General features: G+C 40.0%; 1 protein-coding gene across 2 annotated transcripts in view; it reads right to left on the bottom strand.

Annotated features, from left to right (window-relative positions):
- WAPL (WAPL cohesin release factor) overlaps nt 1–17,452 on the bottom strand; it is a 72,848-nt gene extending 55,396 nt beyond the window's left edge. For both annotated transcript variants that reach the window (XM_054382088.1, XM_054382089.1), the window contains exons 1-2: nt 17,420–17,452; nt 13,585–14,108 (exon numbers count right to left, since the gene is read on the bottom strand). In XM_054382088.1, coding sequence (XP_054238063.1) covers nt 13,585–14,086 — 502 coding nt within the window. In that variant the 5' untranslated portion in view covers nt 14,087–14,108; nt 17,420–17,452. The remainder of the gene's footprint in view (nt 1–13,584; nt 14,109–17,419) is intronic.
- Nucleotides 17,453–20,161: the final 2,709 nt, after the last annotated feature.

Here is a 20,161-nt window from a genome sequence, read left to right as displayed (position 1 = left end):
GCTAGCCTGGTTATTGTCGGTGGGGGGGGAATTTCAGCTCACACCGACACAATACATCTAATTCTTCAAGCCTTAAATTCCTTGTTTCTCTTCATCTGTGAGTAGAATTGCTTTTTTCAGTCGGCTTACTAATAACAAATCCATTCTATCCCAAACAGTTTTAATGATGCTTGGTTTGCTGAATTTTCAAGAAATTATCTTAAAAGCCACTCGTGTTAACAGCTCTTTCTGTACCCCAGTAGGACTTCAATTGCCTTTGTATAAGCTATGTGTCACTTGAAGTATGTTCATAAGCAACTTAGAATTTTGTATCTGAAAAGGCTCCACAATTATCAAAACATTACATCTCATTTTTCACTTTCAGATACTAATTTAATAAAGGATACAAAACCCCTCTTAAAACAGTAAATAAGTGGCAGCTAACCACCTCCCTTCATTTTGTACCTGTCAGACACCAACATTTTTAAACCACTTCGTAAGTCTTAGCAACTGCAGCAGAGAGGTTTTCCACCTCCAATAATAAGCATGGCTGATGGAAAATGTAACCAGTGTACCAGGTAGAAAGTCTGGCTTTAGAACTGGATCATCATAATGCACTGGTGGAAAACTAAGCAGTGATGTTTAAAGGATACTTCCTCAAAGAAAACTTTGTCAAACCACTGTTTTCATCTAATGGAAAAGTCAATAGCTGTCACACTGAAGCTTCTGTAGCAGAAAATTACAGCAGATCATTTACTAATTGCCCAAAGGTGCACAACACTAGCAATTCTGATAACTACTGTAATTTCTAAAATCAAGGTTATCTGTAGTAACTAGTACAGCAGAAGAGCATGACTGCAGGCAATCATAACATACATTTTTATTTACAGATGCAGAAGATACTGAGGAAAATACAAGAAAATTAACTAATTCTGAATTATTAGATATTTTGTAGATCAAAATCATAGAATGGCTTTGGTTGGAAGGGACCTTAGAGATCATCAACACCAACCTCCCTGCCATGGGCAGGGATACCTATCAACTAAGACTCAGCTTCTCAAGGTCCCATCCAACCTGAACACCCCCAGGGAGGAGGCATTCACAACCTCCCTGGGCAGCCTATTCCAGAGTCTCACCACCCTCCTACTGAAGAACTTCTTCCTAAGATCTAGTCTAAACCTATTTTCCCTCAGCTTAAAACTATTGCCCCTTGTCCTATTGCTGGACACCCTTATGAAAAGTCCATCTCCAGCCTTCCTGTAGGATCTCTTTAGATATTGGAAGGCAGCTATAAGGTACCCCCAGCACCTTCTCTTCTCTAGGCTGAACACAACTACAGTTCCCTCAGGCTATCCTCATAGCAGAGGTGTTCCAGCCCAGGGCGTATTTTTTTATCAGTTTACACATAATTTAGACTTGATAATTTAAATTGTTTCTCTTACACTCTGATAATTACTTTCCAGAGATTTAAGCAGAAAACAAATTATGACTACTACAGGAGATTGTTATGCTTTTTAGGAATATTATGCTAGCACCTGAACAAAAACAACCACAACAAAAAAAAGGCACCACTCTGGTGGATTGTATTGTTATGTACTACTGCCACATATAAAACCAAGCTTGTTGAGATAGTGAAAGGTCTAAAAAAAATAGCAAAGCTTTCAAAAATTGGCAGAGCAAAAAGACTGTGATTTTTATTTTTTGTGGGGTTTGTTGGAGTTTGGTTGTTTTTTGGGTTTTTGAAATTTTTTAGGGGGTTTTGGTTTGTATTCTTGCTGGGGTTTCTGTGGGGTTTTTGGGGTTTTCTGTTTTTGTTTTCAATTGCATGCCACTCAAAGTGTTTTAAACTGAATGTTACAAAGAAAGAAAGGTAAGTTTACTAGTTGAAGATAGACAATTTGCAATATGCTTATCTTCAATCTTTAGTTACAGATTATCTTAAAGAACAAAAAAGTTTTTCCAGAGAAAAATGAGACAGCTGAGCAAGACCTCTGCTACTAATTCACTCTAACTTCTAGAGCAAGCAGCAAACATAAAAAGGAGACTATGGAATCTCTATTCACCTAATCCCAAAAATTTCACTTCTGGATTGATCATGAAATGCAACAAAAGAAATTGCTAGAAGAACTATAGAGAGACCATATGGCAATTTATCTCCACAACTGGCTAAGTGGTTCCAGTTACTTTATATTATGTAAAAAATTACAAATAAAAACAAAAGCGTAAAGGTTTTAAAAAATATGAGCAACTCTAAACTTGACCTTTGACTGTCCCCCACTGCTTGGAGTAGTGTGGAACACAGTAATATACTTCTTTCCCACCCCTGGTAATGACAACTCACCAACATAATCTGGAAGTTATGAGGCAAATGTCCAAAAAAGAAAAAAAGAATCCCAGGACTCAGAAATAAGCATCAAGGTACTAAAAAGGAACAGACAAAACCCAGCTGATTTACCTGTAGCTGGAACAGGCCAGAAGAGCACAAAGTGGCCCAGAAAAGATGCCTAGTATTTGAAACACGATTAATGCAAAGTTGTCTTACAGGTGATTTTGAAAGGAGGTACAGATAGAGAACATGAGAGACTACCTTAAAGAATCTGGGCAGAAGAGAAAGTAAATGTTAGGGGTGGTGCAGGACCTTAAAAGGTTGCAGATGTCATTCCAGGAGCCTGAGAAGTTTTCCCAGGATTTGCTATACATCTTTCCAGACTCTCTCTGTTTTGTCAAACTAGAGCTAATCTTTTTCACCTGAACAGCTTCCTTCAGAAAAATTTTAAGACAGCTAGAACTGGTATTGTCTCATATCATCACTGATGACATACTAGAATATTTACTGTAATGAAACTATACTGATATGCTTGACTCATCACTTTTAGCATTTGGGTATACATTACAAGAACCACCTCCATTCCTATTCAAGGTTCATCATAATGGCATTTACTGTTAAACTCAAACTTTGTCAAAACCTGCTCCAGGTAGGGCCTAAAAAGCAGTGAGTAGGTTAACATACAACAGAGAAGCCATAAAAACAATTCTTATCACTTCCCATAGGAGATGGAAAGTTTGGAAGAGCCTTCTTACCTGAAGAGTAAACACTGAAGGTTTGAAGAAAAGGTAACACCTTCTCCATCAACTATCAAAACTGCAAGAGTTAACAATTTCATACCTTGATCCTCAGGCTACAACATATACCAAGGTGGAATCCAAAACAAAATAAAAGGAAAAAACCCTTTAGGAAACCAAATGCTCTTCCTGCCAAAAAAAAACCCCAAAACAAACCCAAAGAATAATCCAAACCAACAATCAAGAAATGTATCCTCCAGCCTAGCCCCTATTTTCACTTCTTTTCTGCTTAACTTACAAGACCAGGGCTGCTTGAAGTCTGAAAACATCATTTTCAGCTCCATAACTATCAAATCATCATTCACTGTCTAATACTAATCATCTAATGTCAAACACTATATGCTTTTATTATTATAAAAGTCAGTGATAGAGCTGCTATTTTTAAGTTACTCAGAATACAAAGCAGGCTCCCAGGCTATAAGAACAATGTCTTTTAACATAAATTTTTCTCCTGAACAGATTTGTAGCTTCGAACAAGCCCATTGCCTGAATTCAGCCAGCAACCTCCACAGCCCCCTCAACACCAGCCTGTTTGACTGGACAGGAGACAGCACACACTGCCAATCAGGCGTGGCAACATGTGCTGACTAGCCAGCTTGCTGTTGTCTTTTCAAATGAATTAGGGATCGAGTTATAACTACATTTTCCTTACTAGCATACAGAGAGGTGAGGGAACAGAACAATCAGTACAGTTTTTCACTCCACCATATTTCTTGACATTTGAAATAGCATTGTATCTTTGAAATCTCTCCTTATCACTCAGTTCGCTCAAAACTGGTTAACAAGTACAAATGATTTTAAGAAATGGAAGAAAACAAAAGGACAGTCAATATTAGCCTTGGTATGCTAAGAAAACATGCTAAAATGTCAAAATGTTAACATATACACACAAAAAAAATCTTATTTGTTCTATTTACTCATGGGATAACTGCCAGTATTGAATGTTAGCCCTACCAACTTGTGCTCCAGGTTAGTTTTCTCTCATTTCTAGCAATTCTTGATGAATGCTAATCTCCAAGCTACAAAAAGACATATTGCCTTCTACAGCTTTTGTAGTGTAAGACCTTATGCTCCTTCATTGCTGTGTAACCAGCTATAGAAGCCGGCATTTCAGTACCAAAAGGAACATGACTGAATTTTTATACGTAGGAAACTAATCTACAAACTGAAACTAGGCTGCTTTTAGTATTAGCCACACAGTCACCGAGTTCATTGCAAATGTACAGATAATACTAAAATTAGTCAGAAGCAATGAAATCTTTAAAAGGGCAAGCAAATGGCCAGTTTTATAGTCCTCTGTTTCTCTTCAAATAGACCTGATTACCAAGACATATGTAAAAGCAAGAGAATAAAAGATTAAGGAAAAGAAGGCAGTAAGATATGTATTTAAAAAAAAAATAAAAGGATGTACCCAGGGACTTCAGATCCCTCCAGCTACTGAGGGTATTAGTAGGCTACAGCTCATGAACAGACCACTGACATAGGATGTAGGAAAGTTTAAGCTTATTATGAGCTACAACTCTGCCTGATGTACCCCAAATGCATAATCATGTATTATGGCTCTATTACACCACTACATATGTTCCCAAGGGTAAAGCCACATCATTTTACAACTTGAAGCTGATCAAGCTAAAAGGAAAAGATGAATCTTCACCAGGTGCTTGTATCATATTCCTCACTTCTGGGATGAGAGCCCAAATGAGACATACACACAGTGCCTTTGCTGGCTTGGACAGAAAGCCAGCAACTGCAGAGAAGCCTTATATTTGTCCAAGTAAGAAAATGAATTTCATTACACCTTCTCTCTTCTACTCTGCAGTGGAAATTAAATGTTTTGGTTGATAAGGAGAATAGGTTACAGACTAAACTCCTCTGATTCACTTTCTGCTGGGAAATAGAGAAAAAAAGCTTATGGACATAAACCACAAAATTCAAAATGGCTAAATTTACTTAGATCTGTCATTGTCCACTGATGCCCAAAAGCAGTGCTTATTAGCAGGCATGAACAGAAGACAAGAAGCATAAGAGAGTCAGGAGATTAGACTCTCAAGACCACTTTCATGGTTGACAATCAGTAAAAATAGCTAAAATTGTAGAGCCACCACATTCCTAGCTATGATTACAAATTCTTGTAATGCTGGTTATTTGCTCTCTTTCAATCAAAATAAGTTCTCAGTAGTTTGCATGCAGGTTGGACAGACACTGCTTGTCTCTGCAGATGTTTTAAGTGTCGCACGTTTTGCAGAATTCCACAGAAAAACCTAAAGTAATGAGATTTAATTTACTGCCATCACAGTGCTATTTTAATTAAGAATAGTTTTGTTTCTTCTTTCCTTTCCAGCACCCTGAATATCAAAATTCTAAGATAATTTATATTAAAAGTTTAAATTTATTATTAAGTTCTCAATCACATTACATAATTTCAGTTAAGAGTAGCTATTCTTGTAAACATACAGCTTGTGAGAAAGAAGACACATCCCTCTCTCAAATCACCTGAATGCAGCCTTTCAGTTTTGTAACACAGTGTTCAGCTTCTCTAATAAACCATCAGGTTCATTCCATGAACCTAAAGATATTTCCACATTTTCAGTACAGGAACTGCTGTGCTGCTGCTGCTCACACAGCACCCCACCATGCTATGGCTCCACGCCATGAAAGGCTGAACTCTAACCACTGTCATTCTGCTTCTCTGCTTGCATCCCTGTTCAAGCTCTCAGAAGTAATTCCTCACAGACATTTTTCCACTGGGAAAACATGCTATCAGCAGCCCTTCAGAAAAGTTGTCTTACACTGCTACAAAAATTATACCTCCTGTCAGAGTGCACAGCTTGTTTGAAAATCCCTATATTTCAGTGGAAATGGAGGCTTTCCACAGGCACGGAGGCTGACATGATCACCCTCCCTCTTGCACAGAAAACATCCACAGAGCTCATCACTTGCCTTTATCTCAGGCCCAATTTTCAAAGGTATGGTGAGTCACTGGTTTTGAAGTAGTGACCTAGAGGCTTTCCCCCTCTTCCTCTATTTCTTCTACCAACCACTAGACATTTTGCCTAAAAGCCAACTCTTCATTGTATCTTAAGTAACTGAATATCTCAATGCCACCTTCATATCTGGCCAAACCATGCATAGTACCATGTTCAGCACAACTGCATTCCCAGCAAGCATTAGGGGCAATCCACCAATTCTCAAAATTAGGAATTTGCTTCATAACTAAAATACCTGATTTATTCCTCCAGTTAAAACACAGCTACAAATTAACCTACATTGCTTGCCATCAGCTATATCCAGCCTCTCAAATTCTATAAAATTAAAGCCCTATAATTTCCTTTGCTTAACAACTCTTTTTGTTTCCCCACGTAAGTATTTTGTCCAAGTTGCACCTACCAATTGTACAGTTTGCATTTCACAGCTGGAATCACTATCATTCTTCTGTCACTTTTCTTTCTAATGTTGCTTAGAACTCTTCTACAACATTCTTAAAACCACGTTTAAAGTCTGTTTTCTTCTGGTGAATATAGATTTGCTGAACAAATGCAACTTCTTTCTTTTCTTAAACATTGCCTCACATCTGCATCCATCCACGTTCCTAAGATATAAATTATAATGTGACTCTACTGACACTGACATTCTATAAAAACCCAATGTGTCACGCAGCATGTTATCAATGCCCACACCCCCAATTTGCATGCAAAATCCATACCTCTCAAATAAAGGGCAATTGCAGTTCTAGGAAACAATCCTAAAACCTTTTCTACAGGAATAAAACTAATTTCTTGTCTTCCAGCAAAGAATTAAGCTTTGAAGAACTCTGGGCACTGCAAGCATGACTACTTGGACAGAAATCTAAGCATAAAATGGTCATGAAGAGACAAGAAATTGTGCAACATCATATCCAACAGTCAGAAGAGCTGCTACATTCTGTAATAGAGGAGTTGTCAGCACCTCAATTAGCTGTATTGTGTCTGCCTCCAACTGAAAGTCCGACTAAATAGATGTTCTTCCTTACTGGTAGCTGAGAAGGGCATCTTTTTCTCAGAGCAACAGGACAAAGCTGGACCAGGAAGGTAACTACTTCCCCCTTGCAAGGGAACCAAGACAAAGTGTCATGGGCAACAGAAGAAGCTGGCACATGTCAAAAAAAGCATAATTTTCATAATTTTTTTGTACTGTGAGCCCTTATAAAAAAAAATTAAAGCATATTAGAACATAGCAGCACCAATAACTGTCAAAACAAATGTATCCTTAGGCTAAGTCTGTCTGAATTCACACACTATTCATAAATACACTGAACCCTTTACTGAATACAGTAGCAGTTTCTTAGAAAATAAGAGCTAAGTTTGACCTTGGAAATATTTTCCACACAGTTAATAAGATCTCAGCAGTTTGAATATAAAATGGCTTCCTAAACAACTGTTTTTGGCTTTCCTGCATGCTTTGGCGTGCTCAAGAGGTAAGCAAATTAAAAGGGTTTTTTTTTTTTTGCTTAAAATCACTGTATCATTTAGGTTGGAAAACACCTTTAAGGTCGTGGAATCCAACCATTAATCCAGTGACGCTAAATCCACCACTAAACCTGTCCCTCAAGCACCACAGCTAAACATCTTTTAAATATCGTCAAGGGAGGGAGACTCAAACACTTCCCTGGGTAGCCTGTTCCAATGCTTGACAGCTTTTTTGGTGAAAAGATTTTTGCAATAAAATTATCCAACCTAAACCCCCCCGAAGCAACTTAAGGACAGTTCCTTCTGTCCTATCACTTACTACTTGTGAGAAGCACTGGCCAACTGTTTTGAATGAGAAGATATTTCATATTTTTAAATGTTGAAAGAAGCTCAGAAGCAGACAAAAGTTTGACCTTTTAAAAACTGTTAACTGTGTAAGTCCATAAAGAACGATTTTTAAAGTATGGATTAAAGTATTGAGAATCTCACTGTTTGAGAAAGGGTAGTTAAAGAACAAGGAAAACTAAGTTTCATGTGCTAATCAGGGAAAACATCTTGCAGAAAGCAGAAGACTCCTTCCTAAATACTGAGTTATTTTTCTGTATCACTATTTTAGCAAACCAATATAAGTACTGAAATTCTAACAGAATGTCTGTGATTCCAGATTTCTGAAAAACACCCAAGAAAACATAATAAAAACACACAACCAAATCTTCAGAGTATCACAATACCAAAGGGGAAAAAAGTGAACAATTTTCCCACTAGTCTGAACTTGGGCTACTGACAAAACGAGAAAATTCTACACAGACTTGTGCATAAACCCCAGCTATCTATATATCCAGCATAACTACTGCCATCTACACAAGCCTCAAAACACTTCAATTCTACAGGCATACATATTTTCTGGCAGACCTTTTCCTTTCTCTGCTATCAGTTTCTTAGTGCTTTGAGCACAGCTGCAGTTCTTTTTAATCATGGTTGCTGCCAGCCGTCTCCTAAAACATCCAAATGCTCAGCCCTCATTCAGTTCCCCCCAATTTTTTGCTCCACTTTTGGACAGAACAATGACTAGACTGAAATTCTTCTTCAACTTGATCTAGTGAAGGGTGTCCCTGACCATGGCAGGGGGGTTGGAACTAGATATTCTTTGGGGTTCCTTCCAACCCTGACAGTTCTCTGATTCTGTAAGTAAATGAAGTACACTGAATGACTCTGCAGAAGAAGGTAAGATCACCCAGACCCAACTATTATCTTAAGCGTCCAAGTCACTGTTAAGCACAAAACAGAAGCTCTAAAACAATCTTATCAATGTAATCATGTTACAAACTTGCAACTGGGTAGTTGCAACTTAACTCTCCAGATAGGGCTCCCCCACCCACATAATCAGGATGCAGAAGCTTTGCAGGGAAACTGACCGAACTACTGTAAGGATAGATTGTATGGAACAGAGCTGATGACTTAAACTATCTTCTCTCCAGGGCAACCACTTTCTCAAGTTTCTTTATTCACTCAGTATGCTCTTCCAGCATCTAAACACAACTAGATTCTGCATACTGGGTAATAAAGTAGATAAGCACAGTTGTATCTGTTCACTCCTGCATTATTTAAGTACGAGTAATTAATAAGGATTTCACTTGCCATTTTGATTTGCTACTGTGATGGTTTGAAACTGTCTTTTTAATTTTTCCTTGCAAAGTTCAAAACAGAGAAAGTGAAAGAATGTAAATAAGTCACTATTGGGTGTAAGAAAGCAAAATAACGATTGTTCTAAACACTTCCATTGGATAGATAGAAATGTTTAAGAACTATTACCCAAAACAAAGTAGGCATTCTGCACATTCTGTGTTCAGCAGTGGGGGCAGTTGCTGGGCTGTCTGGCTGTTGTTTCTTCTTCTCTTCTGGCTGAAGATAACACACTGACCTTGGCAGCTAAGTTAACAACTTTCTGCTTAACTAACTCTGCTTCTCTGTCCAGGGGGGTCTGGGGGGGAAGCTCCTGGGAGAGGGAGGCCCCTTTGGGAGGGTCCCCTTGGGGGGAAGCAAAGGGAGATCGATTGTGCTTTTTCTGTTGATTGTATATATTTGTGAATGTTGTGAATTTTTGTATATTTGTATATATTCATTGCATTTCATTGTAGATTTTAGACTCTGCTTGTAAATACAGCTTTTCATTTGCTTCCAGACTGGGCTAGCCTGGTTATTGTCGGTGGGGGGGGAATTTCAGCTCACACCGACACAGCTACCAATATGTGCATAAGCCCCTAGTGAAAAATGAGGGCATTAAGAACTACCTAGAAACACAGAAGAACTGAATAGCAGACAACAGGCAAACATTTCCTTACAGCACCAAGAGCAATGACTTGTTTGAATGTCACCGGCACATCATAACAAATGACGAGATGCAGAATAGCTATTTTCATGATTACTGTAAATGTTAGTCGGGGGAAAATGCAAGTATTACAAATGCTTTGCATGCAATAATCTGTCCTTTTAATCTTGAAAAGCCTCAAAGAGTGCTACCAACACAATAACCACAAAAATCTGTACTTAGCACCACAACACAGCTGAAAGGGGTACTATTCCTACACTGCTCTGTACTCTAGAAAGACATTTTAAAACATTCTGTTTTCTATTTCTCCATAGCAAGCAAAATATATTTTCAAGAAGTAAACTCTTAGGCCTTAAAAAACAATCAGATTAAGTCCATACTAAATAAAAATATTTCTTGGTTTAAAGCATCATTAAATAACCAGTATTTCAACTTAGAATTAACACACATCAGTAATACTATTTCATAGCCCACAAAAAGGAATACAATACAACAGAGAGACATTGTTCAATCACTCATGACATCCCTTGACCCAAGTGCCTTCTGTGATGAACAGATGATGAGTATCTAGGACTACACCCTCCAAAGGCTCATGTCATAGAGCTCAGCACTCAGTGAAAGACAGTGGGTGACCACAACATTCAGTAACAAAATGTAAACTTGCACACAGCAGTAGTATTTCCCAAAAAAAGCCAGAAATTCCCTGAAATACCCAGAGCAGAGAAGTAGTTATCCATTTTGAAATGTATTCATACTATCTTTTAAAATTTCATCAAGCTTTGACTTTTAATTTCCATCTAAAATACAGTAGTATGTTTACTTTGACACACAAAAGCTAACAAATACTCTAAGAACAAAGTTAGCTATTTTTTAAACTAGCACCTCATAATTTGCTCAGCAAGGCTACAGGTGTTTTTATATTACGGCTTCTGTGCAGGTGAATTGAGTGTGAAATACTACTTGGGTTTATGCCTTACAGTTTAATTTAAAACAAACAAACAAACAAACAAAATCAAAACAAAACAACACACAAAAAATCCCCAACCCATAAAACCCAAAGAAACTCACCAACAAGTTTCAGAAACCCAATTAAGTATTGCTCTGTAGGGTTTCCCTTTTCCTACTGAATACTCCCTCATAAAAAGTCCACTAACTACTATGTTACTGTATTTTATCTTGATATGCATTACAACTAAGATACAATGATGGCACATGCTATCATGAATATCTCCTTCTCTGGAGATATTCAAAACCTGCCTGGATGTGTTCCAGTGTGATTTACTCTACATGATCCTGCTCTGGCAGGGGGATAGGACCACACAATCTTTAGAGGACCCTTCTAACCCCTAATATTCTGTGTGATTCTGTGAAGACTTGGACTTTAATTCATGCACTTCCCAGTCAGCAGCAGGACACCTAGCAAATTGCAGTTTGGAAAGTTAACAAGCACTTTCAGGAACATCAGTACCCATATAGCCTCATTTCCTATACCCAGGGATACACCCCTGTATGTAGGTTAAGGTTGTGCTCACATTGCAGTGCCTCTCACACTGGGAGTATTAATATTGTTCCATCTGCTTGCCCTTTTTCCCTTTTTTTTTTTTTTTTAATCCCCCTTTTCTTTCGTCTTCAGGAACAGTAGAGCTTGCTCTCTTAGGGATCTAGAAACCTGTGAACAAAGCACGTTGAAGGAAGGGCAAAATGATTCTGGGGAGGGAGACCACACAACAACAAACCACCGTTTTACTGTTACTTAGTTTTTCTCCCTCAAGTTCCTGACACCCTCACATCCAAATCAATAAAATGAATTCTCTCCAGTTCTGAAAGACAGGCTCATGCCATCAAACTTAACAGTCAATATAAAAAAGAATCCTTTGAAGCACCTACATTTACACAGACTAACTACACCAACATCTACAGTTGCTCAGTGTTCTGAGTGATGTACTCCGAGACAATTTTTATTTACTTTGGACCAATCTACACACAAGCATAATAGCTGCTTAAACCATCCAATTTTCATTTACCCTAACTCTCCAAAATAAACACTACCAACAAAAACTACAGTCTGGGTTTCCTTACCCTTATTTAAAGGTCCTCCTCAGATATTTTACAGATTCATCCTCAGCTGCATTTAATTTCTGAGGAACACTACAAAATGGGGTTTTATCTACATCTGACTGTGTGTCAACAGAATCTACCAGATTCTGAAAGACCACCACCTTCAGATCAAGATCCACCTTGTCCTTCTGACTGAATTACAGTAACAAAAACTTCAGGAGAGTATGGAAGAAGATAATTCTATCAGTTAACTGAGGGAATCCCACTCGGCATCCAGATCACCTCCACATTCAACAGCCACTGATGGACTTACCCACCAAGATTCATAAGCTTCCTTCCATTCAAAGCTGCGTATATTTATGGTATACATAGCATTGTCTAACAAGTGAGTTCTAGAATTTAGATAAATATCAAACTAAAATTTTCTGTGATAAATATTTTATTATTTTTCATAATACTAGAATCACGAAGCAGCAATGAAACTGCAGAAATCTGTTCCTCTTGGCCTTTCACAGACTATGGATTTTCAGAGTTCTATCACATTTTCCCCCCACAGTTCCCCATTTTCTTTTCTAACCTGAAAAATACTATTCTAGAAAAAAAAAAAGTTTTCTACATGAAAACCATTTCACTGAAAAACCTGCTCTGCTACAATCTTGCATTAGAACCAAGTAAACTCAAGATTCTTGGGTTTTTCTCTCTACGATATCATTAATAAAATTATCTTGCAAATAACTGACCTACACATGTCTTTCACTAGTCAGTATCTTCTTCACCACTATATGACAACTGAGCAAGTCCACCCAAATTTCTGATCTGATGGTTAACTATACCAGAGAATTCCAAATTGCATCAACACTTCTCATTAAAGTTGATAATGATAACCCAGAGCGAGTCAGTAGGTATCATGTTCATCAAGGTTTATCTAACATGATCTTCTGCCCAATTTTAGAAGCTGTGATTTAATCAGCCTATTATATGAAAACTTCTACTGAGATGTAATAACTTCTGATCTTGTCTAAGAAGGACGTGAACAGAATTGCAGTGATGTTCAGCACCGTGGAATTTGTGAATTCCCTCTCAAAAGTATTAAGATATTTTACAACACTTCAGAGCCAGAAGCATGGCAGAATTCTGTTTCATAGGTCTGCAGATATTTTTTTGAAACATATATCTTTGTGCAACTGAAGTTCAGAAAACGACTTTTTGCATCTAAATAACTTAATAAAGCAGGTTGTAAGCTGTATCTGCACCTGCATGGTAGTAACTGTTACATGCACTAAATGAAAGGCAGTGATGTAAGAATAAAGCATTCTATTATTAACTCAGCGCTCTTCAAAATACTGCACATCAAAAAAATCCCACAAGCACAATGATCTCAGAACATTCATTCAAGGTGGGGTAGCACACTATTTTCAATCTAAAGCACTGTATCCTAATCTGAAGTCATGATGATTAGAGTGCCACAGATCTCAGAATATTGCATAAAGTGCATAATGCTCCTATTCTTTACAGTTTCTTACAATTACGAATTAATTGCCCCACAGTTTTACGAGAAGATTTAACAAACACCTGCAAACACAAAGTCTAAAAGCAGATTAGCAAAACTCAGAGGATAACAGAACTATTTGGACAGTTGAGTAAATGTACCTGCAGTTGGAGGTTTAGTACTGCTGCCTTTGAATTCTCCATCTTCCACGTTTTTGCTTGTGCTCTTTTCTTTTAAGATAGGAACAGTATTGTCAAAAGATATGCCCTTGCTGGATGCAATGTTTTCGCCACTATCTGGATGATTAATTCTGCTGTTAGCTTCAAGTAGAGGAGTGAAGTCCTCAGACTGAGCAACTTCACCGGGTTCCAGCTGAGAGGAGCTTTTAGGCTGTGACACATTCTTTGAAGACACAGGAAGAGATTCTTCATCACTGTCAAAACCAAATGGATCCTCTGTTACCTCATCTTCAACTCTGGGTTTTTTAGGAACTTCGGAAATATCTGGTTTGACACTGGGCCTCTTCTGTCCTAATTTGGCCATGAAGGTGGTTTCTCCCCATTTTGTACTAAGGGTGGTCCGTTTGTTGGAAAATACTTCATCAAACTTGGAACTGCCGTTTCCCCCTTTGCGGCTATAGGTCTTTCCAAATCGGGATGTCATTTTGGCTCCTGTTTCATATTCTCTATTGGAAAAGAAAGAAGAAATGTAACTTCACTTATTTTTTTATTACAAACTATTGTACTTCCATTCTTTAATGGGTCTACAAGCACTAGACATGTACATCACCCAAGTAACAGATACATCATCCGCTTCTTTCTACAGACGAATTCATTTACATGTGAATGTCATTAGGTCAAAACTTTCTTCAATAAGTAATGTATCTACCAGCTTAACTTGAAATTAAGTTACGTGCACATTTATAACACAATGGCACAATGGATACCTAAGAAAAATATGCTATTAATACATTATTTTTGGCTTTGCTCTGATCTAATTTTATGTTTTCAAGTATAGACGGCTCTGCTTTCATGAAGCATCAGCAGAAAGCTAAAGAGTATTTTTACCACACTGGAACATAACAGTTCTCTGCTACAGTCCAGTAACAGTATAGCATTTAAAAAGATTGTAATTAAATAAAAAAACCTGTCAGAATATTTCAAGTTGCTATAGCATTTTAAATACTAATTAATCGTAAATGATGATGACAGCTTCACCCTATGTTCTTCTCACACACTCAGACTTACCAAATAATACACTTGCTAAGTAATACAATGTGGTTTATGCCATTTGCACAGTCATGGTCAATACTGGAACACAGCAACCCCTCATGAGTAAATGTAATTGACCAAGGGACAGGAACAAAGACACTTTTTTTCAATCCATTTCTAAGAACCTGGAAGACACCTTGTGCAGACCAGCATAAACCATGACTGTTTACTGTCACAACTGTAGCCCAATTCACAATTTGCTTTCTCAGTAGAATATATTTTAAATACAAACAGATTAAACAGAAACACATTTAAACAGCTCCCTGTGTGTGTTCTGTTCCCACTTTTAACTCAAGAAGGAAGACAGACTACTTTGTTTCTTTTTCCCAAAACGAGTATTTCAACTGACAAACGCCAACATAAAAATAAAACAATCCTATCTGTTTTGTCAACTAGCATTTCTTTTTGTTTTTTTTTTGCCCAACCATGAAGAGGAAATTGGAATTCTTTATAGACAGACTGAATCTAATCAAGCCCATCTTTCTCACTGAAATTACTCTTCATACTGAAGACAGGTTTGTTAAACAAGAAGGGCATTTATTTAAGCTACAGAATCAAAGAAATCCAACTTTCAAATTACCAACTGCCTTCATATATAGTAAATGAAATGTGCTAAAAACCATTGCTAATAAAATTATCACATGATCTGTTTATTCAAGACAACCACTTTATTATTATGCCCCTGAATATGTGGTATACTGCCTGTCTTCCATATTTTAGTTTTTATCTGGACATTGACAGTTTCTCAACCTGAAATGTTAGACTAGTTTCTGCCAAAACCACCAGACTGGTTTCCAGAAACGTCATTCTATCACTTTAGCAAGATGGCCTCACCAATAGTCTCTCATTATCAGCCCAGCTCAGTCCTCACTTATCATACAAATTGAGCAACTCATAGGGTCATCCGTGTTTGAACAAACTTTAAGTGAATTCAAAGTATTAAATTCGAACTTCATAAGTTTACCAGATAGATGGTGTTGCAATGCAAAAGAGATACAACAACAACCACTTTGGGAAACAACTCTTCTCTCCAGCAATTTAGTAGATGGATGGTAAACATGTGCTTATCTGCTGACCAGAATTCTGCTCTGAAACACTATTCTGCAGACTGCTTCTGGTTGTGCCTAGTAAACGATATGCTTTAACCCCATCTCCACCCTCTTTTTCCTCCAAAGTGTCACCAGCCTACAGTGTGCTGCTCCAAACATGCATTTGCCCACCTTTTACATATTTTGATTTTTTTGGTAAGTAGCTCCAATTTCTGATTTTTCCATCCAAAAGCAAAACTAAAACTTGCCCACATAGAAAAACAAAGGGCAAAACAAATTCAAACCACTCGTTTTACTTTTCTGATTCTTTAAATACTTGTAACTGTAAACAAAATATTTTAGACCACAAAGGCAGTTTTTAGAGCTACAGAAACTGAAGTGAAATATTAACATCTCAGTTTCCATTTAACTCTTACAGAAAGAAAAAAAAAATATCACATCACTCACCACCACAACATTTTGCTCCCCTAAACCCTGACTTGGAGAAGTATTTCCATCACTAGACTTCCAGTGTCTGCAAAAATAACAGCACTTGTGCCTTGCAGTTTTAAAGAGAAGATGGCTGTAGTCAAGAGGACCTCATTTTCAGAAATTAGAGCTCCCCAATCTATACTTTTTCACTTCTAAGCTTAAAAATTAAAAACATTTTGTAAGACTTGAATCAAAATGTCAAAACTCAAATAATCAGTATGATGCAAGCAGGTTAAAAGATAAGTTTTGTGCAAATATAGATTCACTATGCTAAAACTTCATATCATACACTAAGGTAAAAAATACTAAGATAAATAGGTACCTCCTTACGTTAAATTATCCACAGAACAAGATTTTTACTTTCTATTTAAAATTCTCCCGTGTTTTTTCACTCTACATAAAATAAAAAAAATGTGTTTCCACTCCCTGCCTCTCTTTCCTGCACTGAGCTGAAATATTTGGAGCAATGTAAGAAATGTAAATACAGGCAAAACCCCAAAACGTAACTCTTCCTCATTTCCCAGAGCTAACTCCGCAGACAAGTGACACATAAACCCCCCGATAATTCCCCAGAAAGCCCATCAGCCACCCCTACTCATTGCTCCTCTCTACCCTGTTCCTCTTACATAATCAAAGGCAATAAAAATAGGTTAAATGCACGGAGGCAGAAGAAGCTGATGAAATCCCACGGTGACAGTTTCTTTTTTCCTCCCTCCCCTCGAGACGGGGGGAGGGGGGTGCCTGCGGAATCGGGTCACCCCACCATGCACGCCTGGATACTTCTGATGTCACTTCCCTTCCTCCCCGGCCCCCTCCCCGCCGCCCCGCAGGGAAACCAACACCCATTACACAAGTCCGCGGGCCGTGGGTCAGCCCGCGGGCCGGAGCGAACGACAGAGCCTGTCTACAACCCCCGGCATCGCAGGCCGCACACCACGCACGCACCCCGCCCTCCTGTCCCCAGCCCACACTTCACCCCCGAGCAAAGTCCTGCGAATCCCTCCTCGAAAACTTCCCGGCGGGTCAGGGGCGGCGGCGGCTGTCCCCCCCGGCCACGGCAGCGGGCCCCCGTCCCGGAAGCAAGACAGCGCCGAGGGTAACGGTCGCTAGCTCCTGAATCCGGGGTGCTGGGGCCTGCTTCGCGGCCCGCACAGGCCTCGGGCGCCAGGTGGCCGTCCCCGGCCGTCTTCTCGCCCGACACCTACCCTCGGCGTCAAGTCGTGGCGGCAAGAGCGGCCGGGCGGCGGGTGCCAGGCGCAGGCCCGGCGCGTTCCGGGTGGCGCCGCGGATGTGGCTCTCGCCGCGGTTTCTGGCCGCTGATCTGCCGCCTGCAAAAGGCGCTCGCCGACGGGACTCCTCCGCCCCTCTCCCGGCAGCGGTGGTACCCTCCCGGGGTGGCGCGGGCGTTAGGGACCACGGCGCCGCCTCCTCCGGCGCCGCTTCCTCCGCACCGGGATTATCGCCGCTCTCGGGACAGGGCCCGGGACCATCTCTCCGCCATTTGCCCCGCTCCTTCCGTCACTGCGCGTCCCACGCCCGGCCACCGCCCGCAGCCAATCGCACTCCGCCTTACTCAACCGACCGTGCCGCCGACGCGCATGCGCCCGGCCCGATGACGCCAGGTCGCGCCGCGTTACGCCGGTCGGGAACTGTAGTTTGCAGTCCAACGCAAGCACGGCTGGCCGAGGGGCGCACGCCCCTCCCCGTACGGGGCCTCGCGAAGCCCGAGGGAGCTGGAGACCGAGACTGGGTCCGGGCCGGCTCAGCTACTCATGGCGTGGGACGGCGCCCACTTCCCTCCGGCCCGCGGTTTCGAGGGTAGGCGTGCCGCCGCCGCTGCTGTGCTGAAGACGCGCGGCTGGGGCCCGCTGCAAACGGCTCTGCTCGGCCCGCCCCAGCTGCGTTGGGCACTGGGGCCCGGCCAGACCGCCACTCTGCTCGCGTGGGCCCCGGGGTCTCTCGGCGCAAGCCCCGACCCGGCAGTGTATGGGCCGCTCGGTGGAGCTCAGGCAAGGCCCAAGCTGTGGTCAAAACCTCCCTCAGGAGTTTAGGAAGGCGGCAGACACTGACCCAGCCCCACGATGACTCCATTAAAAGTTAGTTCTGCCAAGCTGAAGCGAGCAGCCTCATCCAGGGGAAGCGGGCCGCTTCTGCTTATGGCAGCACTTTATTGGTACTTACAGTGGCTGCACACTCCCCAGCCTTTTCATCTGCTCCAGGGAGGAATCATGCTCTGTGGAGAAGTCCCATGAGATGAACACCGTGCAGACTCTGAAATAGGGGCTTTCACATGCTCCTACTTCCACAAGCACTAGCACATAAAAAGCAGTTACTTCCACCCACATACATACATCTATGCACATTGAGGCTTTAATTAATGACACACTCTGCATAGAGTGAAAAAAATACTCCACAATTGTGTCATACAACAAATGCGTATAGGAATCTAACAAGCATCAAATCAATTTTGCTTTCTTTAAGCAGTATTTTGTAAAAATGCTCGTGGAATAGAAAGAATACTACAAGTTTAGTAATTTTTCAGAGGAGTAAGGAGCTCAGGGAAGAAAAAAAAATCGCTTGGAAACTGAAACGGTTTCACAACATGTGATCATAGTAGCAATCTGTTTGAGGAAAGGTTTTTACACACAGGTCCCAACTGCAAAACAGAAGGAAAAAAAAGCTGATTTCACTGCACAGAAGAGGTTAGAATTGTCTCAAGTAAGAAACATTTTTTTCCTGAATTTTACCTTTACCCAATGCAAAATTACTGGCTTTCAGCAAAGAGATGCAAGCTTATGGTTTTGTTTAGTGACCCTATAAGCAAATCAATTCTTAGCATTTTCTTGTTGATGTGTTGGTAGCTTTCAGGTGTTACTTCTGAAGAACAAACACACTCTGAATGTGCGCTCTTAAAGCCAGTATATGAGTGCTGCTAGAGAAAGCAAAGGTAAAACAGAGTGGGCCTGGTGATGAGATGCACACTCTTGCCCAGAGAAATTGTGGACATCTTATCCCTGGATGGTTTAAGATCAGGCTGGATAGGACTTTTAGCACCTGGTTTAGTGGGAGGGGAGTTGGAACTAGATGATTTTTAAGGTCCTTTCCAAGTCAAGCCATTTTATGAATCTACGATTTCTGATACAGCTGAGTTTTGTGCTGTGTTTCAAAGAAGCTTACAAGTTTATCTACATCTAACCACCTGGCTTAGTCATTGAAGAGAGACTGAAAACAGGTTAAGAATTTTAAAATACATAATTTGAATACAAAAAGATAATTTTTCCTTGTGACTATTCTTGTATCAGAGCTACTAATTAGCGTGTTTAAACTTCATGACTAAAATGGATCGCTAAACCAGTTTGAATTGTGCATACCATCATGCAAGTCTAAAAGGCCTATTTGGAGACTAACTGGAAAGAGGAAAAAAAACAGTAGTGTGAGAGGTCTAGTACTACGAGGCTCTATGGAGTTCTTTACAACATACAAAATAAGGCTCTCCTGAGAACCAGAACAAGTGAAAAATACGGCAAGAATAATGAAATGACACCAAGAAACTACTTTGAAGTACCCTCTATTTGGATATAAAGTTAAGAGTTAAAATTAAATTGAACGTGTTTCTGACTTAAAGCCTAGGCTACAGAAACCACTTAAACAGTAATATAGAGCAGTATGGTGATAGTAACTAGGTGTCATCTGAAAGCTCTCAGACACCCTATACCCCCTTGCTTAGCTTTGTATTTCAAACAGTACTTTCAAGTCTTTGTACAATCCCCATACAGAGCAATGTGACACACTGCAGATTCATGGCTATAATGGAATTTCACATGACTAACAGAAGATAAATTAAACTAGTTTATGTGCTGCCTGTCCTATCTTGGGTATCAGTGGAAGCCTGTAAGGCTAATAAAACCTTTCATTTAGATGATGATGGAAGACAAACACTGTTATGT

Source organism: Indicator indicator, chromosome 7 (genome assembly GCF_027791375.1).
Source record: "Indicator indicator isolate 239-I01 chromosome 7, UM_Iind_1.1, whole genome shotgun sequence".
Lineage (NCBI taxonomy): Eukaryota > Metazoa > Chordata > Aves > Piciformes > Indicatoridae > Indicator > Indicator indicator.
Note: the sequence above shows the minus strand (reverse complement) of the source record. Positions and strands in the feature narration are given on the sequence as shown.